Here is a 15,850-nt window from a genome sequence, read left to right as displayed (position 1 = left end):
GGTTCCCCAAACAGGGATTGAACCCATGCCCCCTGCAGTGGAAATGCTGAGTCTTAACCACTGGACCGCCAGGGAAGTCCCAGATACATTTTTTATATTTATTTAAAACCTCAAAATGACAGTATAATCTCTTAAATGGGACATTGGTGACACGGTCATCTATGTTTCCTTCCAATCAAAGTGGCCCGGGGTGGAAGAGGGAAGGACACTCATATTTATTAAAAGTCTACTTGGTGCCCAGTTTTTGTCTCTCAGCAGCTCTTGTGGGTGGGGGGCGGGTAGCCTGCTGCCCTAAGGACATAGGGATGAGGGGCGTTTTTGACTCTGCTCCATACTCCACACCAGGCTACAGCATTGGAAAAGGCTTTTAAAGCCAAATCATATAATTCTCTTTCCTGCAACCAAGGAAGGTGTGAGCCAGGGAGATTGCTATCTTCATAGAAATAGCACATGTCTAACCATTTTCTGCACTATGGGAGAACAAAGGGAAACACTCTGTGGAAAATTAGATTTTTTAAATAAATAAATAAATAAATATTTATTTATTTATTTATTGCTGCGTTGGGTCTTCGCTGCTGTGTGCGGGCTTTCTCTAGTTGCAGCGAGTGGGGGCTACTCTTTGTTGCGATGTGCAGGCTTCTCATTGCGGTGGATGGGAGCAGAGCAAGGGCTCTAGGCACGTGGGCTTCAGTAGTTGTGGCATGCGGGCTCAGCAGTTGTGCCTCTCAGGCTCTAGAGCGCCGGCTCAGTAGTTGTGGCGCATGGGGCTTAGTTGCTCCGCGGCATGTGGGATCTTCCCAGACCAGGGCTCGAACCCGTGTCCCCTGCATTGGCAGGCAGATTCTTAACCACTGTGCCACCACGGAAGTCCGAAAAGTAGATTCTTTTGGTCAGAATTTTACATGGATTGCATAACTGTTTTTCAGTTGGCAATTAGATTTTGAACTTCATTTATATTTAAATGAAAATAAGAAGAATCCTGCAGACAAGTGGTAGTGGCTTAATGTGTCTTATTTTTGCCTTACAAACCCCTTTCATGTTATATGTAGTCTCACATATCCCTTTAAATAATTATTTCACCATTTTTATGTGTGTGTGACAAATAAGCAATTTTAATTTTATAGTATTTTAGGTCCATGTATTAAATATCTATTATAAAGTGTATCTTACTATAATATACATATAAGATTTATCTTTATAGAAAGATAGAATTTGGTGTTTTCTATTTGTCACTTCAATTGAATTTGAGTTAATTGTATAAAGACAAAGGCATTTGTTGACATACTAAAATGACATGTCATGATTAATTTGGGTGAAAATGTATATTTAAATATGAGTGAAATTTTATATTCAGAATCCAAAATAGGCCCATGCCTAATATTTAGAATTCCCTAAAATTTGTGTTTTAAAAAAAAATCAACTTATTTTACTATTTGTTTTTAAATTACAAGAGGAAAGGTTTTTAGGCTGCTATTTGCAAGGAGTCCTCCCAAAATAATACATGATGGGTTCACAGTATCATTTTCAACAAACTAAGAGATAGTTTGACTATAATGATCACTATATCTTCTCTTTTTGACATTGGTTTATGAAGTGTTAGTTGACACCCTGATGTGCTGTTTGAACGTTTTGACCTGATAAAGGTAACTTACAGATCAAGGGAAGGATATTCCTAGGCAAACTTACAGAATCATAATTTTATGTACCTTATCAACTTAGCGTTCATCATCAGTGTTTTCTGTCTTAAACTTCAGATCCATTGTGGGAATACTTTTAAATGTTATATGGCAGTATCTTAAACTTCAGAGCAAAATAGCACAGGTTTGTAGTGTTTAGCTCAGGAATGAATCAATCGAGCTATCAGGTCTTAAGCATGCCGTGATCTTGGCTACACATGCTCACTTGACAGGGACTTACAGTCTGGAAAAGGATTCTGTTTTTAAAGAGAGAAAAAGTAAAATAATTATTTTATCTATTGATTAAAATAAAGGAATGGAAAACAGATACCTGTTTCTGTCAGACTTCTACCTTTATCTGAGGGGTCCCTGTAAGCACTTTAAACCCTGAGGTAGTTTCTGAACCACAGGTTTGAAAACCTGGATTTAGTTTAATAATACCTTTCTGATAACTTATTTCCAGAAATGTACACAATATTTTTAATATTTAATACTGTACAAAATGTTTTTAATGAACCAACAAAAACTCCTTCAGCAGCACAATGTATAATATAGGGCACTTCACCTAATGGCCCCTCTCAGTAAGGGCCACAGGCACTTGATATCTGTAGAAATAAATGGTTTAATGAATTCTCACTTGAAAAATACATACATGTATTAGACTTTCCTGTTTGTCGGGTAAACTGGAAGAAGAAAAATAACATTGTAAACTAAAGATTTGGAATATTTTTGAAATATTTGACCATATGTGTATTGATATTACAAGTTATGTCGCATTCTTTGTTTTTTCTTATTTTTCCTCCGTCTTTAGCTACACAGTCTCATCAGTGGTATTCTTGGGGCCCACCTAATATGCAGTGTAGGTTATGTGCAACTTGTTGGCTCTATTGGAAAAAATACGGAGGCCTGAAAATGCCCACCCAGTCGGAAGAGGAGAAGTTACCTCCCAGCCCAGCTACAGAGGTACACAAGCAATAGTCTTTTTAGTGTTGAGAAATGTAGTGTTTTTCAGCGCCTGGATCATTCCTTGGAAACAGAAGTACAATATAGGATAAGTTAAAAACAAACAAAACTATTATAGCTAAACGTAGTACTGAAACGTTGAGGGTGGGTATGGAGAGAGGGGCAGGGACAAATCCAATTTTTTCAGGTATTCAAAATATCGGTCTTGAGAGATTACTCAGAAGAAGAATAATGTGTGTGGGAGGTGTTAGCATGAGTAGAGAGCTTACAAATTAAATACTGGTTTTAATGGCTTTTTTGGAAACAGTTTGCAACCTTTCAGTACTGTTGAAAATGTGTTTTATTGCATAAGGTAATAAGTACAAACTGAGCATTCTTTCTGTCCCTGGGCTATCATAGGAGAGACAAGAAGGCATGGACTCAATCTTGAGGTGAACAACAGTTAAAATATGATTTTGGTAAAATTCTCATAGATGGCAGATATCAAGCACCTACGTCTACCAGAGGGAGGTTGTTCTTTTTGGGAGCTAACAAGATTTAAGGACCCCCTTCAATATTTTTTTTAAAAAAATAGTCTCTCCCCTGGCAATTTTTTACTGTTGTGAATGTGATTTTGGATTGTTAAGGTCAGTTTAGGAGAAGAAAAATATAGGGTCACAGACACCCTTACTTCCACCCAGTTTCCTTCTCTACTCCCCACCTCCTACTCCAAAGTACATACTTTTAAATTCTCTCTCCCGTAATAAGTTATCGATTCTTCAGTGAAAGACTTAAAAACTGCGCTTTTCTTTGAACAGGATGCAAGGAGTATTGTATTTTGACAAGTTCTGTTCTTTACATGTTTGTTGGTGTCTGATTTTATAGGACCCTCGAGTTCGAAGTCACATGTCTCGCCAGGCCATGCAGGGCATGCCGGTCCGAAACACTGGGAGCCCAAAGTCTGCAGTGAAGACCCGTCAAGCTTTCTTCCTTCACACTACATATTTCACAAAATTTGCTCGTCAGGTCTGCAAAAATACCCTCCGGCTGCGGCAGGCAGCAAGACGGCCGTTTGTTCCTATTAATTATGCTGCCATTAGGGCAGAATGTAAGATGCTTTTAAATTCTTAACCTTATATGTTGTGCTTCTGACCATTTCCTCTCTTTCCCTCTCTCTCTCTTTTTGTTTTTGTTTTTGTTTGCAATAAACATAAGTTCTTGTGTACAGCCTTTTATTTGGTTTATTTTTTTTTAACATTGTTTTGTCTGCTGCCATTTGTATAATGCCAACCTGAAAACATTGAAACTTCTGCAGTCTTTATGAGAAAGCAGTGCTCAGCAAAAGATTGGTGGGAGGTGATCCTATCCAGTGGGGTTTTGTGATGGAATTACCTGAAAGCCCTTATCGAAGAGGGATTTTTACCTATAAGGTAGAATAAAATTTGCCAATTTACACTAATGAGAAATTGTATGTCTTTGTAAACTTCTCAATTTCCCACAAACCTTTTACAATTATCATACAATATTCTGGAAATTCACAGTGTTTCATAACAAATTAGAAGATTTAGCAAATTATAAATGAATTTTAAAGTTTTTTGGGTGAATTTTCTGAAAAACACATTTAATTTTTGCAAGCTAGTGTCTGAATTTGTGGTTGAGCATTCTTTCTATTTGTCCAATTTGGTTTCCATTTCATAATCATATACATTACTACATAACATTTACATGACTTTATTACTCATTATCAACACATTCAGTCTTGCTTATGTTTTTTTGTTGTTGTTAGAACAAAGGTCATATGTACCGATGAATTGCAGGTTGTTCTGTTATTACCATGTACCCCTAAATGTGTCCATAATTTGTGTGTGAACTCTGATTCTAGTCTTGCTACTTTTAGTTACATTTCCTGTTTAGCATGTTAGAGCCATGCAACTTTTTTTCCCTATGGGATGAGAAAACTAGCTGTCTGGCTTAACAGGTAGGAAATCTTAAAGACATTCAGTAGGTAACTCTATCTGTGAGATAAGAAATTTCTTATTATGAGATGTTCCATTTTGATTTAAAGAGGGTATCTGTAAAAGGAGTGATGATTGAAAAGTGTTTTTTGTTCCTAAAGATAATTTTCAACAGAACAGTTGAAGGGCTTTAAAACTTACAGGTAAAAGCTTTATAAGAAGAAGAAAAGTGCTTTGTAAAGTGAGTAGAAATTGGAAGTAATCTCTGCGTCCCATGGAGGGGAAACTTAGCTACATGAAACTCATGTATATGTGAGAACTTAGGCATGTATATTGAGGTTTTGTGCTAGCATTTCTGAGTTCATGGATTTATGTTATCACTTTCTTACCATTTTAAGGAACTAGAAAATATTTATATCCATGAATAAACGGCTTAGCTGATTTAAAACATACACGTTTATATATAATTTCTTAAATATAAAAAATAAAAAACATGAGAAATGAGAAAGAAAGTGAATGAAATTCTTCCATGAAAATTGGCCAGGCTCCAGGATCATCTCTGTTGCTATGAATGGAAAGAAACTATCACCAACTAAATTGGCTTCTGAGGAAGCTTCTGTTTCTCATTAAGCTTCTGTTAATTTCTCAGTTAATTTGCAAATTGTCTTTATTTTGATGATTCTTCAATGAAATATGTTTTTGTGTCACCTTATTTTAATTTTTCTCAGTTAAAAGGCCATGCTACTAAAAAAGGGTCGAGATTAAATTACCTGTATTTTATTTCTACAAACATATAGCTATAATAATGATAATAAAAGAACAGACTCCTTTGTTGTGATGAGAGCCAAGGAGCATATTTTATTTTTTATTTAGCTTCATTGGTCAAGTTACACATAGAATCAGATTCTCAGAATAATTTTACCTTGAAATTTAAAACTATAAAGTTTCAGCAGCCACCTACTCAGTCCCAGTCCCCCCACCCAGCAAGCAGCTAATGAACTCTTTTCCTAGCATCTAATTGCTTCTTGCATTATCGTCTCCCTTCTTATATTTGTACCTTGTCACAACCTCTTTAGCAGATTCCTTGATCTTGGCTTGTTAGCAAGATTAGGTGTTAATAACCCAATGTCTGTATGCAACCATGTTTATGGTCCAGGGGGAGGTTAAAGCTGTATTTGTTTTTTTGTTTGTTTTGTTTTGTTTTTTTTTGGTAAGCTTTCCTTGGTTTCTCAAAGGCAGTGGTGACCCTGTCCCCCCCCCCAAAAAGTTAAGAATCACCGTGATGATGAATGACTTTCAGATCAGGTGAAAGTTTGTAATTCTAAAGATATTGATGGATCAAGAGCTCCAATTAATGCATTTAGAATAATTCTTTATAATATTGGAAAAGGAAACTAGTTTTGCCTGTGAACTTGAGACTCTTCCTCTTATAAGAAGTGTAGAAGTTGACCCCTTCCATGGCTCCTGGCCTTGGCAGCAACATCACAGCCAGTATCACAGCCAGAGTTGATGGGGTGTCAGACTACCGAAGAGTGAAGAAGTGAGGAGCTGAGGAGATAAATTCTCAGTTACATGGGGGAGAGCATAGTCATAACTTTCAGATCTCGACTTACAAGTTAATCCTTGTTTAGAGGAAGTTTTTTTTTTTAATTTGTTACAGCAGCGCTCTCTGGCCTTTATTTTCATTAAGAAACTGGTGTTAAGGAATACAGTATAGTACGCAGGGGAATCTTTGTTTGCATATCCATAAAGTATCGCAGGAAAATGTAAGAAGTAATATCTTTGGGAAGGGAAACTGGGAGGCTGAGGGAAAAGGGTGGGAAGGAGACTTACCACTATTCATCCTTCTAAACTTTTTCAATTTTGAGTCATAGGAATATATTTCCTATTAAAAAGTCATGGGAATATATTTCCTATTAAAAAATTTTTTAAAACTTGAAATAACTATACACTATGACCAACATGTGTTTTATAGATATAGATGTAAAAAATGACTGTTAAAACCAAATCCCAAATACCTATTTATTTGAATGATATACCTTTATATGTAAATATGTAAGTCCATGCTAAAAATTGCTAACAGTACAGTGCCTGAGCCAGTTCTACCATGTAGATAGTGCTTAATAAAAATGGATTGCTAGACCAAAACCCAAAACGTTGCATAAAGAAAAGTACGATGTCCTTGACAAGATTTGCAGACCAATTGCATGGTTGTAACAGCATCAGGTTTCAGACAGCCTCCCCCTGCTTCCCCTTGACACCCCTCCCCTCATTAAAAACAGCCATAATATAATGATGGTTTTCCTCCTTTGTTACTATCATGAGACTTTACCACTGAGTTACTGGATGACTGACTTGTCAAAGATCTGTAAAATCACCCAACACCTGATGAGCACAGGGCTTCTATTTGAAACTCAAGATCCAGAGACTGAGGTTAAGTAGAAGTAGTATATTAGCAGCATTTCAGAGATGAAGCAAAAGTCCCCAGAGAAATGGATCCAAATGACTTACCTGCCCCCTCTGTAGCTTGCATGGATAATTAAGCAGTTTCTGAGTTGATAACACACGAGACTTGAATGACAGCACCATTCCCCAGTATGAATGTTTTCAAGGGATACCTGGAGCCCTTTTTTTCTGTTTGAAGATGCTAAATCGACTTCAGAAGTATTATCCCAAGGGCCCATATTCAAAGGAAACTTGTTATATATTTTATGAGTTTTCTAGAGGTTTCTCAGTGAAAGTTACTGTTAATAATTGTATAAAGTTTTGTGAAATTTTAAGTTCTAACATTAGGAGAACAGTTTTGGCTTGTTTATTTTGGTAGTTTATTATTTTAATAAAAATTTGTCTTTGAATGGATACTTAAAATGTTTTTAAAGGTACAAAAGTGGTTACAGATCTTAACGCCATTCCCATTCCTACCTCTTTTAGAGGTAACCATTGTCATCAGTGTCTAAAGTATCCAGAGACATCCTGTGTATCTCTAAGAAACTAAGTAGGTGTATTTTTTGTTTTTGTACAGACGTTAATGCCTACATTGTTCTGCACCTTGCCTTTTTTACTTAACGTATCTTGGAGGCCATTCCATACCAGTACATTGAGAGATACATCCTCTTTTTTTGTGTGTGTGGGGGGTGATTTTCTTTCTTTTTTTTTTAAAGTATATGTATTTATTTTTGGCCACGTGGCATGCAGGATCTTAGTTCCCCGACCAGGGATTGAACCTGTGCTCCCTGCATTGGAAGCGCGGAGTCTTAACCACTGGACTGCCAGGGAAGTCCCACCTCCTTTTTTTATCAGCTGCATAATAGTCTATTTTGTACTTGAGCCAGTACTTCTCCTATTTAAAAAAAAATTAGGTTGTTTCCAATCCCTTTCTATTACAAGTAATGTTGGAACAAATATACAGGTATCATTTAAGACTGATGTATGAAATGTGCATGTAGCTTACAGGTTAAATCCCTAAAAGTAAAACATCTGTGTCAAGCAACTTCCATTCTGAATTTTGATAGTTACTGCCCAGTTGCCCTCAGAAAAACTATGATTTACACTCCCACCACATTGTCTAGAGAGTGCCTGTTTCTCTAGAACCTTGCCAGCAGTGTTATCCATCTCTGAAACCCTTAACTAGTTGACAGGTGACATGTAAGTTATATTAGCTTGCATTTCTCATTTTGAATGAGGTAGAAAATTTTGCATATATTTGACAACCATTTGTATTTCCTTTTTTGTCAACTGTTTTTGCCCCTGGCCTGTTTTCTATTAAAAGACTTACTGACTTGTGGGAACTTTTTATATTTTAAGGAAGTTAGCTCTTGATCTGTAATGCAAATATTTCCCCCATTTTGTCTTTGATTTTGTTGATGTTGTATTTGCCAAGCAGATTTTTTTAAGTTGTTGAATTTATCTTTTTAAAAAAATTTTTTTAATGGCACATGCGTTTTATGTCTTGTTTAGAAATGCCTTTATAATTCCTATAAGAAAATTCTATGGATGGTTTTACTTTGATAGCAATTTTGAAGGCCCATGTGAGATATTTTTATGAATTTTAATTCAGTATGTACTTTTTGCAAGTTTTCTGTTTTATTTTCCCCTCTAATATTTCCAAAACATTTTAGAAAGATAGCCATGAGTTGCAAAAAAAAAGGTAACTTTTTCCAGGTTTACCTCAGGGAGATACAGCTCATCCTCTAGGAGGCCAGGGAAATACGCCTCGTGCTCAGTCAAGCCATTCGAGTGAGGTGAAAATGCTCTCCCTCTGGCCAGATTTGGATTCCTTCTGGTTTCTTCGGGCATTTCTCAGGTTGCTTTATTTACCTGTGTGCTTTTAATGGGTACTAATTAATTATCTCTTTAAATATAGTTAGGTGAATAATTTGAGAGCAAGGTACCACTGGCCTGGTCTTGAGTACAGACCAGGATTCTTTTTAAGCAGCTCAAATGTGGACCTGATCATCTATGTTTATTATCATTTCCTCCGGACAGAAACTATATTTTTCTATTTATATTCAGTATAATCACTGAATGGATGCAATTTTTATTGTAAACAGTCATGCAGTAGTCTTGGCATCCACCTTTCATCCTAATTTATTCACAGTTGAGACTGATAGTTCTTGCCACCAACTACTTCCTATAAAACATAATGAAGATTGATGAAGTACGGATCCTTCTAAAAAGCTTTGATCTCCCACTCAAGTGCTCTGTAAATTCTCACTTGGAACATTACATAATTAATCCTACTAATTTAGTGAGAAATTAAAAGCAGATTAATATAAAGTGAAATGTCTATGGGTATTGTGTTGGTGACTCCTTTGATGGGTTTGTTGATTATTGTCAAGGTAACAGTCATGTGGGAGTTCATCACTTGAAGTCACATTGGCAGTTTTCCTTTGGGCCTTATAGAGTGGAATAAAGAGCAAAGTTAATCTTATTACTAGTAATACAGTAATGGTTTTTGTCCAAAACATTGAGCAAATACTAAGATGAGTCACTCAAGCTTTATTTTATTAATAGAAAAGAAATTTCTTCTCTTGTCCTCTTCCTAAGTAGAACTTGAATTTTAGGTGAATTAGTAATATGAGGAAGGAATTATTACTGTTAGCACACAGTGATTTGACAGGTGTTTGATCCTTGCAGGGTTTGGGCTGCTTTTTAATGTTTGTTTAGATTGCTCCTCCAAAATATGTTTATTATATTTCTGACTGTATCTTCACTATTATTCCACAACAGGTGAAAAGCTTCATAGCTTAGTAATTTGTTTTGCTCAAAGGAAATCAGCTGAGTAGGAGGAAAAGAAACTGGACCATTTATAGTTGTCAGTGGTTGCATAGTAATTAGCCAGTGCTTGGGATATATATTCAGATTCCAGGCTGTCTGCAGTTTGTGCTTTGTCTATTTCAATATTTTTAAATGCTGCTTTCCCACCTTTTCCTGTTTAATAGTTATTGGAAAAGAGTTTCCTTGTTGAGAGGGCTAGAGCTAATGAAAAAGTTAATTTTTAATTTTAAATCATTTGAAGTTCCAGATTGAATTATACATTTTAACATTAATAGTGCAGAGAATCCCTGTGGATGTCAAAGAAAATTTCCTGTATGTAGGCCTAGAAATGTGGTCTCGGCCACAGAAAATCTGTAGGACATTTTTGTCAAAAATGTGAAGGTGGGAAAAGGCATAAACATAGCAGAATCATATCTGCTAAAGCTACTCTGTTAAGCTTTGTGACAGTATCTGCAAATTTAAAACACATTTCAATACACATTGTTTCTGTTGCTTCAGACTCTGCAGCTTAACTCTTTGGTATGACAGGCAGCCATGTTTCACATCTACTCTTCCATCTAATGACAGCTAATTAAAACGCAGAGAGTGTTTGTGTTGTGTGCTTTATTTTTCTCTGTCTGAACTGTTTTATGGTAGGGTATGAGGAATGTGATGTGACCTCTATGAACTAATATCCATCACAGTATTTTACTGTTCTGACTATTGGGTGAAATACCTGTCTGCATACAGGTAACCTTTTAAATGTCAGCACTAATGACATCATAATAGTAGGATATGAAGGATAGAAAACTAGTGATAAAACCAAATGACCCATTTTTACTTTTGGGAAGCTCTAATCTAATGGAATTGAATTTAATCGTGATAGATGAAGACTCCTCCACAGAGACCCACTCTCATCTAGGTCAGGGATGGTCAAGTGTGTTGCCTTTGTCAGCTGTCATTTTTGTCTTCCATGCCAGATTTATCTTCCATTAGGACTGATAACACCTCATACTTCATGGAAGTTTTTCTACTATAATGTAGAAATGCCATGGCTATTTTACAGATGATCTCACACAGAAAGAAAGCATGTGGGTGTAAGATGTGTGTTAGCTACATACATAAGGGACTTTAAAGTGAGTATTCTCCAGGTAAAATCCCATTCAGTAATTTGAACCAGAACTAAAAACGGTTTTCTTAAGCCCCAAAGGAAATTATGGAGGAATCTGACGGATTTTTTGCACTGTTTTCCACTTGCACATTTTATTTCTGCGGTGTATGTAGCATAGGCAGAGAAATCAGCCTCATTGGTTGTCTCCGTGTTTCTCTCTCTCCTCAGATGCAGACAGACATGCGGACCTGTCTGGAAGTCCACTGAAAAGCAAAAGCACTAGGAAACCTTTGGCATGTATCATTGGGTATTTAGGTGGGTATTTCCTAATAGAAGAAAAACTCAACAATTTCTGTATCATATAATTGGCTATTCAAAATTGACATACCTAAATTAAATGCAAGCCTTTCAAGTAGCTGCAATTGGATACCTTCATATGTGTAGTCAATTTATTTTATTTCAGAGACTTATTTTTATTACCAAAACACACACAAAACATACAGAGTTATAGATAGGTTTACTTTTTCCGAAAATATCATTGAATAAAAATGTAATGTATATTTATGGATATAAATACAGATTAAGCAAAAAGGAAAATAAGAATCACTAAATTATTAGAGGATGAATATTTTTTTTTAACTGAAGTATAATTGACTTACAATGTTATATTAGTTTCAGGATCACCACATAGTGATGTGCCATTTATACACATTACAGGATGATCACCGTGATAGTTCTAATTACCATCTGTCACCATTCTAGGTTATTATAAAATTAAGGATGAATATTCTTAATATTTTTATTTAGATCCTTCCACTATTTCAGACCCACCTCACCCCTTCCCTTAAATAGAGAAAGATTGGTTTATTTACTTTTTTTTTTTTAAAAACAGATAAAACTGGCTTTTAACCCACCTTTAAACAATATTTATGGTTTTAATGTGCCAATTAAGGTTACTTGAAAGGAAAGCATTAGTATTGCTTTCTGGTTTTTATCATGTTATTTAACTTGGAAGTCGCCAAAGATGATGGTTCCATTTACATTTTGAAATATCATAATTAAGAATAGTATAAAATTACTAGGCAATAACCTTTTTTTTTGGAAAGTTTTAAGATATATAATTTACAAAATAATGACTTCTAAAATGGTTCCTACTATACCTAGAAGCTTTAATGGCATGTTTTTATGCTTCTAATATTCTTGCTTTTTCATCTTCTCAGTAAAAGTGAAGTATGTTCTCAGAGTTGCATTGAACCTTATTACTCTGTCAGAAAGATTTATATTTGCGAAGTGTTCAGACTGAAGACATCCAGTCTTTTAAAAATCAAAGTGTAGCCTTAAAGTTGCTATATTATCTGGTCCTCATCAGAGCATCCTAGGAGTCAGAAGTGCATAGCTCCTTCTTTGATGTTACTTTGCCACCTTATTTCCTGTTTTATTCCTCAGGGCCTGAAGAGTTGCTTTGATAGCCCCGCAAAATATCACATGGTTATCACAGGGACGACCTAGCTCATGGTGATCAAATCCTTGAAGTTTGCTATCTGTGTTCCCTTGCAGGGCCTAATCCTAGAAGCCCCTCCTACCTTGCAAGGGCAAGTTTATGATCATAAAAAATAGAATATAATTGCGTATTAGTCAGCATTTCCATAGGTAATTATGTGTTCCTGCTATGGGCAAATTGGTTTCTGTCTCTACCAGATAAGCCCAAAGCAGTGCTGTCCTTACTAACTGAACCACTTCCCTATATAACATATTTCTGAGTATTTACTATGTACAAGACACTTCACTAAGTGATGCGGGGAACACCAAGATGAATACAACCTTGCCCTCAAAAATCTTCAGCTAGCAGGGAAGGCACACAGGTAAGAACAATTGAGCAAAGGATTAGATCCTATAAAAGAATTACAGGTAATAAGCATTGGGCACTTGGAGGAAGGGATAGTTATTTCTGATGGGAGTTAGGGCAACTTATGTGAAGAAAGTAATAGTTGACCTCAAGCTTGAAAAATAGGTAGTATTTGAATAGATAGAAAAAGAATGTTTTTCCCCTTATGAGGCCAAGAGAACTAGATGAACAAAGGCTCTTGAAAATCGGATCAGGGAAGGCAGGTTTTCTGTTCCTGATGGAGCATAGCGTATGGAGGTTGTGATGAAATATGAGGTTGGCAAACCTTCAATACCATGTTGAAAAAAAAATCAGCACCGTATTTTGGTTAGTACCTGATCCATTCCTAAATTTCAGCAAGTGTAGGATTTTGACCAGACCAATACTCCTAACAGCCCTCCCTAAATTTCAGTAAATAAGGCTAATATCCTGGCCCTCACCTGGGAAGACAGGGTGGCTTGTGCATGATTGGCATGTTGAGTGGTGACTCAGAATCAGTGAGCAGGTTTAGCTTTAGAGAAGAGGTTGCCTGGTATTAGTAATAGACTGAGGTCCTTAAATCCAATTTCTATAGTGTTGCAATTTCTGTCCATCTACTGACAACATACTTCACATAAACACACATGTACCACATGCACATTACAGTTTTGTGATATATCCTCCGTCAAAGTTTTTCTTCTGCTGCTTTTTTTTTTTTTTGGCCATGCCACACGGGACCTTAGTTCCCTGACCAGGGATCAAACCCACGGCCCAGCAGTGGAAGTGCAGAGTCTTAAATCACTGGACCACCAGCGAAGTCCCATCTTCTGCTACTTCTTAACTCTAGTATTTGGAGTTTGGTGTCAGATTTCATCTATATCAAATTGTTTTTGGCTGGGAGTGATTGACCCTGGTCCTATATCCTAGTTGCAGAGCCAGAGGAATCCTGTTTTTTCAGAAACTCACACACCAGATGTGCTACATGTTATCTGTGTTCCTGGTTTGATGGAGCACAAGGGTAGTTTTCTTTGAGGCTACCTCTCCAGATAGCCTTTGAATATCTAATTCCTTGAAGAGTCAGACGCCTTATTCCCCTCATAAATCTCATGTTTAAGTGACCTTCTGAAGTGGCTTTTTTTTTTTTTTCTTCTTGTACTCACAACATGAAGCTCAGAGCTTCAGCTAGCAGGGGCAGAACCAGCTCCCTTTTGATAAATAAAGCCATGGTAACAGCACTTGAAGTTGATTCATTATGCAAGTCCTTGGGAAAATAAGCTGGTTCATAAGGAACTGGCTCTTAGCTCATTAAGAAGTAAGGATAAGATGTGTGCCTATTAGCCGATGTAAGTGCACACAGATTTTTAATACCATGTTCTGAGTTGAGAAACCTTTCTTCCCCCTGTCAGAGATCCATCCTTCGAAGAAACCTAATGTAATTCGATCTACACCAAGCCTACAAACCCCAACCACCAAGCGGATGCTAACCACCCCGAATCACACGTCTCTGAGCATTTTGGGGAAAAGAAACTACAGTCATCACAATGGCCTGGATGGTATGTAAGCCCAGGAATTCTGGGGGCTGATCCCATAGGCTAGGGCTTCTCTGCCCTTGCCTGCTCCGGAGTGTTGTCTGCCACATCCAGGAATGTGTAACAAACAGGTTCTTCTACGCCCTGATTGAACGGTGTGGGAAGGGAGATACGAGGGAAGGCTGCCATGGGCCACAGGGAAGACATGTTGCCAAGTGACATTTCTCCATCTCCTCGGAAGGCACCTTTTGGTTCACATTTCCTGTTAGGAGGCTTGTTTGGAAATGAAGTCTGTATTTAGCAGGTTGCCTCTTCTGGGTAATAATGCTCTTGCTGTGATGCACACTCACTGCTCATTTATGTTTTCTTGAGCAGAAGGGATTATTTCGCCTTATGTCTGAGACAGCAGTGCTGTCTGGGGGTTCTTCGGTGTTCTGTGGATCATTTTGAATTTGGCATTTGTCCCTGACTTCTTTCACCTTATAAATTTTCTTAATTGCTCAAGAGTACTACAAGTCATGAAAAGAATTGCATGGGTGATGTCTTAAATACAAAGATAATAATTTGTTTGAAATGGAAAAACTGAGAAATATCACCTCTTATCCAAAGTACTTCTCTTGGGCTTGGCCATGTAGTGGCTCTTCAGGTGGAACTGAATTATCTTCCCATTCAGACTATAAACACAAGTGTAACAAATCATCCAGGCAGTATATATTGTTGATTTCAATATTCAATATTGAATTTCAATATTCAATATTGATTTCAACTCCTGGTGTTTGAAGCTGTCTTGATTGTTTAAATGTTGGCATTTATTTATGAATAAAACTGTCTCCAGGCTTTTCATGCCTTGTGGGACTCTAAATTCCTTCAGTGACAGTGAATTATTTATAATGAGGCCCTAGAGCAAGGATGTGGAATAGACATTCTAGTAATAATTTCCCATGGTTATTTTCCTTCAGTATGACTTTTGATAGTCATGGTGATGTCAAAATGAATAAAAAATTGAGGGTGAAGAGTTTAGTTTGCATTTATAGGATACCAATGTGTTGTAGATTTAATTCACCTCTCTAGGTCTCATTTTTCTTTTCACTTTCATTTATTCAACTAACATTTATTGAGCACCCACCATGTTCCAGGCACTGTGCTTTCAAGAATTTAGCTACACAGTAGTCTTGCAGAAATACTTCCTTGCTAATGAGAGCATCGGCCATCCTTGCCTCAACATGCCTGATGTCTAGTCAGAAGAAGTCCAAGGAAGGATTGTGTCAAACTATGGAGATTGGATTTCTTTCCAGCTTTTCCTTGCCCACAGCGTGGGACCTTTAGGTTCAGGCTTAAATGGAATAAAGAATCTTTCTTTTCCATCTTATCACCTCCCTGGACTGTCTAGGTATATAGTCCTACTGCAGAAAGTAAGTTCTGGTTTATTTGATATTTATATATTCTTTATGGTAAAAAGACTCTCGCTGTGACTGATGTTGGAACAGCAGCTTTCTACTATCTTTCTCCACTCACAC

General features: G+C 36.8%; 1 protein-coding gene across 5 annotated transcripts in view; it reads left to right on the top strand.

The window, feature by feature from the left end:
• Positions 1-15,850, top strand: part of MTA3 (metastasis associated 1 family member 3) — a 159,086-nt gene that overhangs the window by 128,046 nt on the left and 15,190 nt on the right. For 4 of the 5 annotated variants that reach the window (XR_005022451.1, XM_036873680.1, XM_036873682.1 and 1 more), the window contains exons 13-16: positions 2,488-2,639; positions 3,504-3,726; positions 11,169-11,255; positions 14,211-14,357. Coding sequence is in view for 4 of the 5 variants with exons in the window: in XM_036873680.1 (XP_036729575.1) it covers positions 2,488-2,639; positions 3,504-3,726; positions 11,169-11,255; positions 14,211-14,357 (609 nt within the window). In the remaining variant the exon portion in view is untranslated. Of the gene's footprint in view, positions 1-2,487; positions 2,640-3,503; positions 3,842-11,168; positions 11,256-14,210; positions 14,358-15,850 lie in introns of those variants that run through there. The other variant, XM_036873683.1, reaches the window with a different exon arrangement.

The sequence above is a fragment of the Balaenoptera musculus genome, chromosome 13 (assembly GCF_009873245.2).
Source record: "Balaenoptera musculus isolate JJ_BM4_2016_0621 chromosome 13, mBalMus1.pri.v3, whole genome shotgun sequence".
Classification (NCBI taxonomy): Eukaryota; Metazoa; Chordata; class Mammalia; order Artiodactyla; family Balaenopteridae; genus Balaenoptera; species Balaenoptera musculus.
This window is presented reverse-complemented; position numbering and strand designations above follow the sequence as displayed.